The sequence below is a fragment of the Nelumbo nucifera genome, chromosome 4, assembly GCF_055504915.1.
Source record: "Nelumbo nucifera cultivar China Antique chromosome 4, China Antique-T2T, whole genome shotgun sequence".
Taxonomy (NCBI): Eukaryota; Viridiplantae; Streptophyta; class Magnoliopsida; order Proteales; family Nelumbonaceae; genus Nelumbo; species Nelumbo nucifera.
The window spans coordinates 57,760,007-57,777,229 of NC_142652.1; the positions used below are offsets into that span (position 1 = coordinate 57,760,007).

General features: G+C 39.2%; 1 protein-coding gene across 1 annotated transcript; it reads right to left on the bottom strand.

Moving 5' to 3' along the window:
• Window positions 1-8,850: 8,850 nt before the first annotated feature.
• LOC104591040 (putative (S)-N-methylcoclaurine 3'-hydroxylase isozyme 2) lies at window positions 8,851-16,970 on the bottom strand. Its single transcript, XM_088902624.1, has 2 exons — window positions 15,910-16,970; window positions 8,851-9,842 (listed from the first exon to the last, which is right to left on the bottom strand). Exons 1-2 carry the CDS (start codon window positions 16,822-16,824, stop codon window positions 9,237-9,239), a joined length of 1,521 nt encoding a protein of 506 aa, XP_088758750.1. The 5' UTR covers window positions 16,825-16,970; the 3' UTR covers window positions 8,851-9,236.
• Window positions 16,971-17,223: the final 253 nt, after the last annotated feature.

Here is a 17,223-nt window from a genome sequence, read left to right on the forward strand (position 1 = left end):
CTACCCAAATTTTGGGTAGATCCCACAGTTAGAGGTTTTAAGTTGGCACTGAATGATCATGAATCGCGATCCTCCCTTTTGTCTCTATGTTGGCCTCAATTACCATGAAACAAGTGGTGAATGAGATCTGATCTCCAACTGACATGCAACTCCATATCCATGCTTCATTTGTATGGTTTGGAAGTTAGGGTGCAGACCCCTACCCACACCCAGTCTCATTACTCATTACTAGCTAGTCACGGTTTCTTCATCAAATATTCCCCATGGATCCTTGTGAATGGAGATTTAATAGAATTTTTTTGTTCTTGATTTTCAATTATAAGGGACATGCAAGTTAATTAAGCAACAATGACTATTTTAATTACTTGAATATTAAAGATCCAAGCTCATTATAGGGAGTACTAGTTCAAGTTAATCCTGATATAACTTGACCCACATACTCCAACCTTGGGAAAGACTATCATCCATGGAATTCAAAGATATTGGGACATATCCAAACAAGATGCCTGGTCTTGTGGCTAGAAGCTGCCCTCCTTTTTTTTTTATATTTTTATAAGTGATGCTGCCCTCCATCAATGTGTTGAATCTCCAAGGCCGATGTCATGTAGTCCATCAAAGGACCACATTTTAAAGAGTTCCCTTCCACTGAATTCTACTCAATTTCTGGAGGCACAAGAATATTGACATCCTTGATGAACAAGAGCTTCTAGCTTTGTTAGCTACTCAATTCCTTCCTAGCTGTTGTACAAGGAATTCATATTGCAGATCAAATTTGTGTAAACCATTTGATTATAGAGAGAAATAAGGTTCTTGTGGGGCGGATGCTGAATTTGGATTTGTTATTATTAACTATAGGCACCTTCTTGTTAGATAGCGTATGCCCTTAGCTCCAATCAGAATGATGTATATTATGACATTTAATGTAAATGAATAAAGTACATATTCGATTCATGTTATTATGGTGTGTTTCCGTGTAATACCCTTAAACTGGACACATATGAGACTCGTGTTAATTTAGAATCTTCATAGCCATTGGATAGATCTAGGGAGATTTATCCTTACCAAGACTGACACTAATGTGCCACCAAGTTGGTTGGGGTGGCCTGTCTTGGCTGCCAGGGTGAGACTTGAGGTACATGCAGTGTGGGTTTTCTTGAAACCCTGAACCAGACCAAAATTCCAATATTGCCCTGGACCTTAGAGATAGATGGGCAAAACTGGAATGTTACACCTAACCCCTATACTCGATTATGATACTGCACTAGGTGTCGGATTGGACTATCTTTGATATGCCTATCAGTGAGATCCTTGAGTGGGTGATCATAGTGATAGGATCATCCCCTTTATCGGACAAAGTGAATGATCGGGGATGCACTCTCTCTAATGGAAACCCAAACTATCGGCAATCGATTTCAACCGTTGAAATTTGTTTTGCAAAATGTTTAATTCTCGGGATCCATGTGAGTAGAGAGTGCAGCACTGTACCTTGCAGTCGAGGGAGAGGTCATCCCTTGTCGGGCAGTGTTTGATCATTATGGGCTGAGAGGTTAAGTGTAAGACCATTGAGGATAATACCTGATGGGCTAATCTTGCATCTACCCATAGTCCTTGGGTTTTAATAAGGTGGCTTGACCCAATGACCATTTAGTGTAAATGTTGGGCCCTTTAAGAGCCCATGGTGATGGACTTAGGGGTTTACTGTCTCCTATAGTGAATTCGGCCAGGCCTTGTAACAAAGGTTGGGCTGAACCCATGTGGCTAATGTGTAGATCAATGTTTGGGTCCCACGCCATACAAGGATATCCAACTGGGCAGCAGTTTGGAGGGTAAGTGAGCAGATGAACTTAATGGGCCTAAAGCCCAATTCGAATTAGCTTAATGACATTAATTAAAAAGGGGCGGTTCTGGTATTTAAATCAGTAGATAGGATAAGAGATTATCCCTATCCACTTAGAGGGTACAGATCTAAATAAAGATTTGTATCAGGAAACTCTTAATTAGATTAGGAGGGTTGATCTTTATCTGCAGATAAGATAAGGGATTATCCTTATCTCTTAAAGAGAGTCCATATCCAAATACAAGATTTGGATTAGGAAACTCCTAATGGGATTAAGAGAACCTCTCTTTAAGGCTATAAATAGGAGAGCAGGGTGAACCCTCAACATACAACAGAAATCATCTGACTAACTATCGATTTCCAGAGAGAGATAACACAATTTGACTGCACTATCTCTTTCTCTCCTGCTCTTGCCGCCATACCAGTTTGATCTCCACCTGTGGGAGCGATCAAGAAGAGTTCTTGATATTACCTTTTGGCAGAAAAGATAATCTGAAGTCGTGCTCACTAGCCCTCCATCAGATTCTTGCTGAAGAACCATCCTGTTGATTCTACTTCATCCTGCACCGTGTCTTTTTCGGTGGAAGTAGTCTTTGGATCTTTCCTTGGGTGTGAACACCTTCATTGGAGGTTATTACTACTTCATATCAGGTATATCCCTCCACTCCCTTTTGGTTTCAGATCTGGTCTGGTTTAGGTTCAAGATTAATCCTTTAAAATGCAGTTTTCTAAAATAGGGAATGTGATTCCCACATGGGAGAGATAAATTTTTGAAAATTCTCCCAACCTTCCTGCAGGGTTCGGCCATCCATATGTTTGATCTCTCATCCCTTCACTACTAAAGAAAGTCAAGTGGCTAACAAGGAATATGACAACTAGGATACAATGGGTGAGCAGGTCGGCTAAAACAATGGAAAATTTCTTAGCTAAACAAAGGGCTTCTAGGGATTCTTTTTTTGGGTTGTGCTGTAATTTCTAGTTTTGACATATAATTTTATAAGGGTGTGGCCACACCTCGAACTCCCTTTGGATGTTTGTATTAGTTTCCTTTTTTTGATAATGAAATCCAATTCAATTATCAAAAAGAAAAAAACAAGATCTAGAAGCTCCAACAGTTATGAATTGCCAATAGCCATACCCTACCAACAACATATGGCTTTAGATTGCCATAAGAAGCAACCATAAAATTGAAACTATCTAGTCCTATATCACCCAACTCCACAAAAGATTTTTCTGTAACTAACAATATTTACTAGAATTTGTCTCCCTCCTAGATGTTCCAAATAAAAAAAAATAGAACATATCATAAAAGATTTATCACTTATTGGAGCTATTCCTAGGTTCCTTCAAATTATTTCAGTTCTAACCTTAAATTTTCTGGTTTCTTCAGAGCAAAAACACTGCATGCCAATCTTGTTAGCATATGGTTTGGGCAAAGTGACTTGTTTGGTAGTAGAGAAGTGCTTTGAGATTCTGTGGGTTGAAGAGAGACTTGACTAAGATTGGGGCCATGAAAGTTAGCCTAGTGAGGTGGTAATGTAGTTGAAAGAGATTTTTGAAGCTGATTTGTCCTTCAAAGTTGTGGATCTTGGGGTTGCACCAGCCAATGAATTAAGCTAGCCTAGTGAGGTGGTAATGTAGTTGAAAGAGATTTTTGAAGCTGATTTGTCCTTCAAAGTTGTGGATCCGGGGGTTGCACCAGCCAATGAATTAAGTTAGCCTAGTGAGGTGGTAATGTAGTTGAAAGAAATTTTTGAAGTTGATTTGTCCTTCAAAGTTGTGGATCCTGGGGTTGCACCAGCCAATGAATTAAGCTAGCCTAGTGAGATGGTAATGTAGTTGAAAGAGATTTTTGAAGCTGATTTGTCCTTCAAAGTTGTGGATCCGGGGGTTGCACCAGCCAATGAATTAAGTTAGCCTAGTGAGGTGGTAATGTAGTTGAAAGAGATTTTTGAAGTTGATTTGTCCTTCAAAGTTGTGGATCCTGGGGTTGCACCAGCCAATGAATTAAGTTAGCCTAGAGAGGTGATAATTTAGATCTTGTTTATGTTTCTCCTCTTGGCATTACAGCCACTCCTTGATACTTTTAATAGTGATTCTTTTGGTTTCCTCACTAAGAGGATCAGAAGCCCTTTTAGAAGGCATTTTAGCCTTGATACCTATTAACATAGGAATTTTTCAACAAGAATTTTCTGAAACATTTAGGATAATAGATTGTATGACAGTATAAGCAATCAAATTGGAAGGTGTTGTATTACTCCATATTAAGCTGCTACACCTCAAGTCATGTAAACAAATTTAAGTGAAATCAAATGTTGACAATTTACAAGATATATACTATCCAACATGGGGATCACAAATGTGATCCATAGTAATGTGTACTAGTATATACTAGGGTGGAAGGGAAATAAATTTCTATACTATTTTATAATCATGATATGCCTTAGATTTTTTCCTCTATGATCAATAATCATGTGCCTTGACGAACACAATAAGCATGGACATCACATAAAATGACTTGGTGTCAATGCTATGTGCAAGATTTTAAATTTCATTTATGTGTACTTTTTTAACCCAACTCCAAATGAAAAAATAAAAGCCAAAGTTCAGTAGATTTTCATAATGGAGACAAAATTTAAGAAAAATATTTGAAATAGGGTTTTTGTCCACTATTTATTTTCTATTTTTCCTATTTTTGCATTATCCCTTTACAAATGTTATTTGCATTATCCCTCTTGAGGAACTCCACCTTGGACTTCGGCAGGGTCTTGTCTATCAAGCATTTTAGAGCTGAGCCGGGGAGGAGGCCGTTGATGGTGGTGTGCATGTAGACCATCGGGTCGAGGTCTCAGACCTTGAGTTCTTCCTTCTTGAATCGGACGATGTAAGACCGCAGGCTCTCTCCCCACTTTTTCTTGATGGACATCAATAAGATGACGATCTTCTGGCATTGTCTGCTGCTAATGAAGTGGGTGAGGAACAAGTTGGCAAACTGCTCCCACGAACTAATAGAGTGAGGTGGGAGGCTGGAGAACCATCGCCGAGCTGCCCCCTGAAGTTTGTTTGGAAAGTCCGACACGTCAACGCGTCGGAGTACCCATAGAGGAGCATGAGTGCCTTAAAACATTCCAGGTGGTTGTTGGGGTCTGATGTCCCGCCGTACACCTCTAGTGTGGGAGCTTTGATGTCTGAGGTGAAAGCATTCATCCTTCCAAAGGGATGGCTTTGGCTGGCCGAGGCTTTGGCTTGGCTTTCTCTAACATGACGGAGTTAGTCCTTGACGGCTCCAAGTTGAGCTTGCAATTCCATGATTCGGGGGTCAAGGGGGACCTGTGCTCCTTCCCTATCCTCGTAGACCTGGTGGGTGTCATCCCAAATCCTCGAGTAATTGGATGCGGGGCCGTGTTCGTTCTGTCTGGCACGACGGTTGTTAGGAAGGTCGCGGAGGTCGGAGACCTGAGAGGTAGAGGTGTAGCATCATCCCTCGGCCCTAGAGTGGGGGCTGTAGTGGCCGTGTCGTCCACCTTCATCCCGGGAGGCCTCTCATCTTCGGCGGTGGTGGTACCTTTTGGAGTCCTGGCGGTTGTCGCCAGACTAAGTTGATTCTTCCCTCCTTCAGCTAGAAGGTCTTGGGTTCTGAGGCGGTTGGCTGGAATGTCAACAGCTACTAAATTAGGAGGGCTCGGGTTGGTGGGAGTTGGCAGAGCTGAGGGCTAGTAGGTCCATAGACTCTTACTGCCCCTGATGGCCCGCCGCCTTGGTGGGGCAGCTACCCTGAGGGTTGCCTCCTGCCTGGGGACACACCGGGTGAGGTGGTCCAAATGGTCGATGACTGCTTGAAGTTGTTTGTTGGTGACCAGGTTTTGGGCATTCCTAGTGTTTTGTATGATGTTGATTGGAGCTTAGGAGTGTTCTTGATTATAAGTTAGATTGAAGAAAGTCTTAGCGACGTTCCCACAGGCGGCACCAATTGTTGATGCTTAGATTGGCCAACACTGTCAATTCACTCCTAAGCCTGAAGGGATCCGAGGTGTTGGAAGCCGAGGACTAGACTGACCGAGAAGCGGAGTCTGAAATGGGGTAGATTCGAGATCCAAGTTCCGAGGTCCGTGACATCTAGTATCCGAGGTAAATAAGGATCCCGAGGTCAGCTCTACAAGGAAGTGGGTAATGTCAGAACCCTTGGGTGAAGACTCCGACGGTCAAGTTAGTGAGGAGGTACAAGATGGGCGAGGTCATAGGTGCAAACACACAGACGATGCCACAAAAGAGCAAGAGATCTCAAGAGTAAGCTAGAAAGCTAGGGTTTTCGATCCTTTGCCTGAAGGGGGTGCCTCCTATTTATACTTGAACCTGTCTGGAGGTAGGTGAAATCGGATAGCGGGGATTGAATCCGTACGTGAGGGGTGTGGCCATCCAATAGCGCCAAGTGACCCTGCGCCATTGATTCCGCGTCTGGCGCCAAGCTGGCTAGTGCGCACTAGCTGATAGGCTCAGCCCTAACATATGCCGTTTAACACGTGCATTTGTACTCCTTCCTATTTATTTGTATTTAAATAAAATATAAAATATAAAATTTAAGGTTTTATACTCTATTTATTTGTATTTGTACTCCTTCCTAACCGAGACTTAACGACAATTGTAAGCTTATCCATGAGAATATGTTGTCCAAAAATTCCCTAGTATTTAAACTTTTTATTAGTAACGGATCAATGATAGTTTATTAATAAAAATGGGAGTAGAGAGTCGTAATAAGAGAATTCCACATCCGTCTTTGAGCACTTCCTTGGAGTCACCCAATATAACATAGTAACACTAACGATTAAGGTGATTTTTGGCATCAATGGTGATTTTTCACACATGATTTTCCAAAATTTATCTTTCTTGGTTATTTGGTATAATTTCCTCCATGTTATCCGATTTTTGGGAATTCACCTTTGAGAATTAATGTATGTTTGGTATTGATTATCAAGAGTGATTATTTTTCACTAAAATTATTATTTCATGCACTACACTACCATTATAACAGGCATGCCCCTTGTATTATTAGATGATTGCCAGAAATTAAAGTGCTGCAACCAGTATATATATGTTTTCTTAGGCTCAGTTTGGAAGGAGTATAAATACAAATGTGTACAGAATAAATACATACAAAATAATATAAATTATAGGGGTTTTTATGATTCAGTTCACCCCTAGGAAATCCTAGCTCCATCTTGGGGTGGACTGAATCCTGCCTGTGGATTGATGTCAAATTCAGGGACAGGATGTGGTTTATAGAGGGGGGGCTACTAATAGACTAGGAGGGGGCTGCAAAAAAGATCATTTCTGAGGAGTGCAATCCGAACATCCCTAAAATATAAGGTTTTGTTCTCTACTTATTTGTACTTGTACTCCTTCCAAACCGAGCCTTAATGACAATTGTAGGCTTATCCATGAGGATATCTAGATATGTTGTCCAAAAAGTCCCTAGTATTCAAACTTTTTATTAGTAACGGATCAGTGATGTTTTATTAATAAAAACGGAAGCAGAAAGTCATAATATGAGAATTCCACATCTGTTTTGAGCACTTCCCTGGAGTCACCCAATAAAATATAATCACACTAACGATTAAGATGATGTTTGGCATTGATGATGATTTCCAACACTTGATTTTCCAAAATGTACCATTTTTGGTTATTTGGTATCATTTCCTCCATGTCATTTGATTTTTGGGAATTCACCTTTGAGAATTAATGTTTGATATTGATTATCAAGAGTGATTATTTTTCATTGAAATTATTATTTCATGTACTACACTACCATTATGACAGGCATGCCCCTTGTACTATATATTGGGTGATTTATGCAAGAAATTAAAGTGCTGCAACCAGCTTATATATGTTTTCTCGAAGTGATGTATGGTGGGTTGCCGGCCTTTTTGGTAAATGCCGAAAGTGTGGGATTGTTATATAAAAGAAAAGGAGAAAAAGAAAACCTTATTAAATTGCAGCTTCTGATTTGGAAGAGCTTTCAAGTAGCAGATTATGACTTTATTAAGGCTGCATTTGTCATTTCTTATTTTAAAGATATATCTTTTCTTTACCGTTACTTAAAATGTCCCTACAAACATTGACTTTTTAACTAAAAAAGAGATAAAGTCCTTAAAATGAAGAATGCCAAATGCAGCTTAAGTGGACCCCAACTAGACAGCCTGTGCGCTAAGCTATGTCTGGTGGAAACCCAAAGATCAAAATTGACGTCTTTAATTTCAGCTAAAAATAAGGCTTTTCACTCAAGCTTTGCCGAAGAAGTTTAATCAAAGTTTCAGTGCTCCCAAGTCCAATTGGGCTTTATGTGTCCTTCACTTGAATGCTTTGAAGGACGCTTGCGTTTAAACTTAAAATCAAGGTTTTTAAAACCGATCCGGAGAATGAACCAATCAAGGGTCCAGTTTCTGGGTTGAATGATCTGACCATTCAAATCGAATAGTCAAATTGTTTTGACAAAAAATATAAAAAATTAAAAAAAATAATATAAAAAAACTATCAAAACCATTGAATGGTTCGAACGATTCAATTGCCCAGGTCAGTAGTTTGACCAAATCAACGTTTTTCTTTTGCAAATATCCGGTTTTAGAGAAAAACAGAACCGGTCCCAGTTCTGATCTGACCATCCGATCCGGTCCAATTTTGAAAAACATTCTTAAAACAGCAAAGATAAACTCACCTATTTGCTATTTCTGCCGCATGCATGCATGGTGTGGGATATGATCTTGTTGGATAAGCCATACTAGGGAGAAATATGAAATGCTTGTCATCATCACTCTATTCACATCATATGTCTTTCAACTACAATTTAGGCTGCGTTTGGTTGCAGTACAATTTTATTTGCATTAGTACAAATGTATGAGAGTACAAATTTAAAAAAAAAAGCCAAATTCTCGTCTAGTTTTATTTTGGGTTTTACTTTATTTTACTTCATGTCGTAATTTACTTTAATTGCACTGCAATAAAAAATAAATAAACTAAAATTTGAAATAAAAATAAGCAAGTATTTACACTCAAATCATTTGCACTGTCATAGAAAATTCTGCACCAGTGCAAATTTGCTTACATTGCAATCAAACACAGTCTTAAGAGCATTCGATGTTCATCTATATCTATACTATATAATTCCAATATAATGTCAATAATTGCTTTGGTTTAGGTGCTGGTTGTAAAAAACTAAAACAAAAGTATCATACTAGCTATCACATAATATTAATACTTGTACAATTACCCTTTTGGTTTTATTTGCACAAGTGCATTAGCATGTGTCCTTAGACCAGTGATCTGAATAATTATATTACTTAGGAGCTTATAATTAGTTAAAGGCAACCAACATGAAGGCCACATAAATTGGACAGCCAACTATTTGTCAAACTTTGGATTTAGGGATAAGAAGTAAGGGTTGTTCCTTCTGCAGTGTGAGACCAAACTTTTCTTTCGTGTCAAGCTGCATAGGGTCCGTATCATCAGAAAGATACCACTCGAAGCTGTGGAACAATGAAGCAAGAATCAAGTGAAGCTGCTTGCTTCCCATGGACAGTCCAGGACAAATTCTCCTTCCTGCACCAAAAGGTGTAAATTCAAAGTCGTTTCCCTTGAAATCCAATTCTGAATTCATGAACCGCTCTGGTTTGAAGGCCAATGGATCATCCCAGACTTCAGGGTCTCGTCCTATGGCCCACAAATTCACAAAAATTTGGGAGTCCTTAGGGATGGTGTAGTTCATAACAGTGCATGTCTCAAGGGCTTTGTGAGGAAGGAGAAATGGTGTAGGAGGGTGTAATCTTAGAGTCTCCTTAATACAGACACTTAAATATGAGAGTTGGGGAAGATCAAACTCTCTAATGTCATTTCCATTCATCTTTCTTGCAAGTTCTTCATTAAGTTTCTTCATAGCTTCTTGGTTCTTCAGGAGCTCCACCATTGCCCATTCAACAGTTGTACTAGTTGTTTCTGTTCCAGCCAAAAATAATTCCTAAAAACAGCAAAGAACAATTGCAAATCATGAGTTACCATTTTATGTTTGACCACATGCATCACTATAGAATTATAAGGTTACCAGCTTTTGGTTTTACAGATAGAAGACATGGGTGTGGAATGGTCGAAGGCTTGCAAGTAAGAAGATTTGAACCCTGGTCAAAAGTTGTAAGGTAATTACCCTACCACGACACCATATTTCTTCAATTAATGGCTTATAAATTGGATAATAATGATCTCCATATGCAACAAACTAGTTAAATTTGAAACTAATCAATGTACTACTTATTTGTGTGATGCATATAGGTGGTGTTTGGCATCGATGTGGTTGCCCTAGAAAATGGCATTACATCAGAAAAAGTGGTGTTCTAGAAAGTATCCTCTTGTTTGGTTTTGTTTTTCTAGAAAAAAAATGTTGCTGCATACCATACCTTGGAAATTAGAAAAAAAAAAAAAGTGGTTTGAAGAAACCCTGAATTCAATGTTTTCTCAGAAAACAACCTGTTGCAATGATGCAATGACGTGGCACCCATGTGACATTTTCTTGGACGTTAAATAATGTAAACCAATGCTGAAAATGCTTATACAACATTGGTACCAAACAAAACCAGTACTCTTTCCCCAACCTATATGGCAACACCAATGCCATCAAATAAAAAAAAAAGGAACCGTTTTACGAGAAAATGGTACAACAGGCCATCATCCATACATCACTGTTTTTCCAGAAAACATATCTGAAGCAACGGCTTCGATGCCAAACACTTACATAATTTAATCATATACGAGATATTTTAGAACAGGGTTATGCTAAGCTTGCTCCTATAAGAGAAGTGGTTTAGCCTCCAGACCTTTTGTTGGTTTAAAAATGACATCAACAGACCTTTTGTTGGATTTTCATATCCTTACTCCCGTTTGTAGTCTAGATTTCCTCCTGTTTTTGAATTTTCACTGGATGACGTTATTGGTTGACCCAAATGGTTAAACCATTGACCTGTTGACCTATAAGGAGAAGTGGTTTAGCCTCTGGACTAAGTTTTAAAACACCATTTTTAACACCAATACATGCATTACACACTAAATACTAAATAGGATACAGATTTTGTGCATCTGATTTAGTTTTGCATCATTATTTGCTTGTAATCATGATTAAAGTGGATCCACATCATTTAGCTTCCTACCTCACTCATAAACAAATTCTGTGAAATCATGATTCATGTGTAATCATGATTAAAGTCTAATCATCCACATCTATAATGACTAAAGTGTAGTCATGATTAAACTCCCCTCATACCTCCATGGCTGCAGGAACAACATCATAAAGTCTGAATAGGCTACAAAGTCATAAACACTAGTGTGCTTGATTGGTTCCGTAGCTGGTGTGCACAATTTTGTCCATTGTTTTTAAAACCGGGTTGGATTGGAAAAACTGGGAATCAGTCATCTGATCGGTTCCATTTCATCCAAAGTCATTTTTTGGCCAAAACTCATTGATTTGGTCAGTAAACTATTGATTTGGATGGTCAAACCATTGAACCGGATAATGTTTTTGCCCATTTTTTGTTTCTTATTTTTATTTTAATTTTTTATTTTTTATTAAAGCAGGTCATCCGTTTCAGACTAGACGATCAAACCATTCAACCCAAGAACTAGACCCAAAATGGTCCCCTATTTGGTCCGGTTTTAAAACCCTTGGTATAACTCATCTTAGAAACAAATGTTATAGAGTCAAGTCTAAGTAAACTAGAATTTACACTCAACTTATTTGCACTCTCCTGTTGGGAAAATGGAATTGTAGTGAACTGAATTAAGGAAAAAATAAGTTTTTGTAAAAGAAAGGATGAAGATAAAAAAAGATAGAAAAGTTAATAAACGTTTCAGCCAGGGGACTTACCCAATACTTTTCATAGACAAATCCCTAATATATAGAACCAGAAGTTAAAAGAAATGACAAATTACCGAATACTTTACTTTTCAACACCCTGTAAATGGAATGAGAAAATTTCTTAAACTATTCTTATGGTTTAGTTAATTGACGAATTCTACCCTTATTATTTACATATTCTTTTAGAATATCTCTACATATGATATCACATGATTGATACTTTTTATAAAAATACCCTTTGGATACATTGGTTCTCTCTCCTCTCTTTCACTCTCTCTCCTCATCTCCTTCACACACGGACTGTCAATGAAGTTGCTGTTGTCGCTACGACCATTGGAAGTGATGGTTCTTTTTTCTTTCTTCCTTAATTGATAGTTGATGTGTTCATTTCTAATTCTATTCCAACTATTTTTGTATGGGCAGTGGAAGTTCCGACTATGCTGGGATGGTTTGGTGTTGTATAGGGGCGGTGAGGAGGGAGGAGAAAAATCTCCAGACAAGAGTATATCTAGACAGCGGGAGTAGATAGTATGTTAAAGAGGAAATTTGGCTTTGAAGGTTTGTTGTATGATTTTTATAACTGACATGGTGATCGAACTAGTCAGGGGTCTGATTATTGGGTCGAATGGTCCAACTGTTTGAATTGAACGCTCGATCCATTTTGATAAAAAATAAAATTCATAAAAATAAAAAATAGTCAAAACCGTTCGAATGGTTAACTGTCCGATTCATTGGTTTGTTAATCAAAATCAATGATTTTGAGAAAAAATCCGATTTTTAGAAAAACAGAACCAATCACCTGACTGGTTCCTAATTTTTCTGATCCGATTGTCTAATCCGGTCCGATTTTAAAAACCATGGTTTATTGTGTAAAAATCAATGCAAATACCATTTAAAATTCAAATCAGATGAGATGGCTATAAGTCTCTCACTTATATTAATGTAGTCAATCGTTGAGACGGGACCTTAATGGTGGGTTATTGTCCTTTAAATGTAGTATATGTGCCAAGTTTTAGGAGGGTATAGACTCATCCACAGCTCCAAGAAACTATTAAGCTTCTTCGGTCACTTGGATGGTTGCATCATGGATTCATCTAGCCAAACAGCCCAAACCGTCTAATCTAATGAGGGGCTGTCAAGATCAGCCACACCCACGTTTGGTTCCATCAATCAATCATGCATGAGAGAGAGACCGAGACCAGATGTGGGCAATGGACGTATTGTAGCGGAGGAAACCGGATTCAATCAATGCAAGGCCCATTCTAACAATCTTTATAGTCTTACATTGGGAATATTTCCCCATGAAATAACGTTCCCAATGCAAGACTGTAAAAGTCGTTTGAACTTGCACTGATTGAAGCTGATTTCACAGCAGAATCGGTTTCATCAGTGGGGAGAGGAACTGCAGGAGAGACTAGAGGACTAATAAAATGAATACGGAAAAGTAGCGACAAACCTAATGCAGATTTCTGATTTCCACTATAAATCTATAAACATTCAAAAGGTCCAAAAACTATATTCTATGCATCTATACCCGCCCTTGAATTGACATCAATTCTGAACTGGCACCTATCCCACTTGTACTTTGTGCCTATGAATTCTAACCTTGGGCTGAACCGTCTGAAAGAATGGTAGGATCCATCTGATGGACGCCATAAACACTGCGGAATGGGTGGGCGAATTTAAAAAATTTTCCTACCTTCTCTCAACTGGGAATCGTATTCCCTAAATTTAGAATACAATATTTAAGGATTCTACTTGAACCATAATTGAACCAGATCTGAACCAAAAGGAAAAGGAGGAATTATACCTGATCCAGAGAAGCAGTATCTCCCAAAGTTGGTGTTCACGCCCAAAGAGAACACCAAGATCCGCTCCTGCTGAAGATGACACAGCTGTATGTGGAACGGAACCAGCAGAGCGCGTCCTACACACTGGATCCTTCGCAAGAATCCTCTGGAAACTCTGAGCACCAAATCTTTTTCAATCTTTTCTGCAAAACTGATGTCAAGAACTGATTTCTTGATTACTTTCTTCTTCAAATATCAAATCTTGTCAGAAAGAATGGCAGCGGCTGGAGGAGAACTCCTAGGACGAAGATGGCTAAATAGCTTCTCTTCTTTCTAGAGTCTATATGAGATCCAATCTCAATTCGTAGGATGCTTTGTTGCTTGCACAAAACCCTAGGTTCGAAATCTGATATTAATCTCTCTTAGGGTTTCTCCTCTTTTCTTCTTGATTAAGAAACCTCCTAATTAGGAGTTATCCCAATCCAAATCAGTATTTGGATAGGAGATGATCTTAATCCTATCTACAGATTAAGTTAGCTTACTCCTGATCTTATCAGGAGGTTACCAGATTCAAATCTGATTTGAATTTGGTCTCCCAGAGTGGATAAGGTTAAAGGCCCAATCCTTTTCTAACTTTAATCCCAGATACGCCCCATAGATGGGAGATCATATCGGCCCAGCTCGAAATGGGCTTTTGGCCCATTTAAGTGTTCAGTGCTTAACTAGTTTCCAATCTGCTACCCAATTGGGCTTCATTGTATGGCGTGGGACCCAAGCATTGATCTACACACTAGTTACATGGGTTCGGCCCAGCCTTTATTACAAGGCCCAACCTTTATTACAAGGCCCAGCCGAATTCACTAAAAAGCTCAGTAAACCCCTGAGCCCATCACATGGACCCTATGGGCCCAACACTTACATTAGCCCATCAAGTACTATCCTAAATGGTCTTACACTTAACCTCTCAGCCCTTAATGATCAAGCACTGCCCGACAAGAGAAGACCTCTCCCTCGGCTGCAAGGAACAGTGCCGCACTCTCTACTCACATGGATCCCGGGAATTAAAACCATTTGCAAACATTTTGAAACCGTACAAATATATATGTATATTAATTTTGCAAAACAAAATTCCAACGATTGAAAACAATTGTCGGCAGTTTGGTTTCCATCAGAGAGAGTGCAATCCCGATCATTACCCTTGTCCGACAAAGGGGCTGATCCTGTCACTATGATCACCCACTCAGATGAATTCTCAGACTATCCCAACATACCCAGGTTTTGATCCCCGCTAAGGATCTCATTGATTGGCATATCAAAGACAGCCCGATCCGACACCTAGTGAAGTGTCATAATCGAGTTTAGGGGTCAGGTGTAACTTTCCAGTTTTGCCCATTTGTCTCCAAGGTCCAGGGCAATACTAAAAATCTGGTCTGGTTCAAGGATTCGAGTAATCCCATACTGCATGTGCCTTGGGTCTTATCCTGGTGGCCGAGATAGGCCATCCCAACACTTAGTGGCACACCAGTATCAGCCTTAGCAGGATAAATCTCCCCAAACTTATCCAATGGCTGTGAACATTTAAAACTAACACGAGTCTCTATAAGTGTCCAGTTTTAAGGTCTTACACAGAATTATACCAAAGAAAATGAATCAAACATGCACTTTATTTATTTACATTAGATATCAAAAGTACACCAAATCGAATTGAAGCTAAGGGCATACAAAACTGTATAACACCGTCATTCTCCCAAAGGAATACTACCATCTATATCTAGCAACATAGATGGAACCTATTGGTCAGTTTGATCGTTGAGAAAAGTGTTAGCAGATGTTCTTGCACTGAACAAAAAAAAAAAATGGAGATTTATGTAAGCCGACCACCTATTCATCAAGACGGAAGATTTGGTTCTAATGTTCTTTTTGGAATTGTGCAGAGAAGGATGAACCTCTTAAAGATTGATGTCCTCAGTGACAACTGTAGTGATGATTCTGTCAGTTGACGTTGCCGAAGTAGACATTTTAAAAATTTAAAGAAAAATAATAGATAAAATAGTCTTTTTATCAAATTTTAAGGGGCATGAATGATAAGGATGAGTTTTTAAACAATTGTTAGAAAACTTAAGGTCCTCTAAGATAATATGTAAATAATAAAGATAAAATTGGTCAATTAACTAAATCATAACGATGGTTTAAAAAATTTGCCCAAATGAAATTTGCGGCAGCTGAAGTGAATCAGAAATTTTGTAAAATTCCCTTCATCCACTTATTTTGAAATTGGATTTGCACCTCACAGAGCGCAATTTATGAAAAGAGGAACAAATCCAGATTTTATTTCTACCTTTTTCTGTCGAATCAAGCATAGCCATATTTATGGAGACAGAGAGAGAGCATACCAGAAGTAAATTACTGATCTGGTTGTCCTGGAACCCATGGCCAATCAAAACATCTAAGAAATCTTGTGGTCTTCTGACACCATAATCGTTGCTTACCCTTCTTTCCTCGATTAAACCTTCCCATATATCTTGTAATTTGCCGATGGTCTCCAATGTCGTCTTTCTTAGACCCTGAATATCTAACCAATCTAAAATGGGATAAAAATCAGCTAAATTTGGGGTAGTGGCCAATTCCATAAGCCTCCAAATGAGCCCCTTAATGCCTTCATTTGATGTTTCATCATCCAGACTAACTAAATCTTTGGATAAAAACAGATTGCCCAATATATTGAAAACAGCAGCTAACACAACTTCTCCGATTTTCACTATTTTCCCTTCCTTCCTACCCAAGAAGCAGAGCATTTCTTTCACCTTCTTCTCCCTCAAATTCACTTGTGATTCGATGGCTTTGCTCGAGAACAACTCTGCCCGGCATAAGTTACGTAGCAATTTCCATTGTTTGCTACATGTAAACGCCCAGGCAAGCGATAAATGGTTAAGCTTTGGGTCTTTCATGGGAGACACTTGTGGTACATGACGAGCAGAGAGTAGAGCATCATGGGTCTTGAGAATTTCAGCAGCTGCAGCAGGAGAAGATCCGACAACGAGGAGTTGTGTGCCGAGTCGTAGTGAGATAACCGGACCATGGATTTTGGCAAAGTGAGCTAGTGAGATGTGAGGCTTCTTTCCCATGTCCAGAATGTTGCCTATGACGGGCCATGGATATGGTCCTGGTGGAAGGGTTGAGGCTTTCCATAGTGACAATTTGATGTGTCCGAGAAAGAAAACAAACAAGGGTATTAGCAGGAGGAGGAGGAGGAAGAGAAGGAATGAGATATTGAACTCAGCTCCTCCTGTTACTGTAACTTCGCCCATGTCTTCAATGGATGGTAGTATCGGCTCAGTGCGTGAAGATAAAGCAGAAACAACAGATGAATTCACGTACTCTCATCAGGTTTATAAAAGCTTTACTGCTGTACAGTAACATTGTCACCGGCCGTTCAGCTGATCCGAATTCGTAATTAGGGGTAGTGACACATGAATTCACATCTGCGCCCCACCGTACATCCGAACCAACACCTACCAATGAATTCACATCTGCGCCCCACAGCACATCCGAACCAACATCTACATGACATGAGATGTTCCCAATGCATGTGGGGCGTTTTTGGCGCATTGTATGGGGCGCAAATGTGAACACGTGATACATCGCTTACACCCTTAGCTTTTGGGTTCCAGCGACTTGCTAACCGGGTTGACGGTGAAAATAAAATT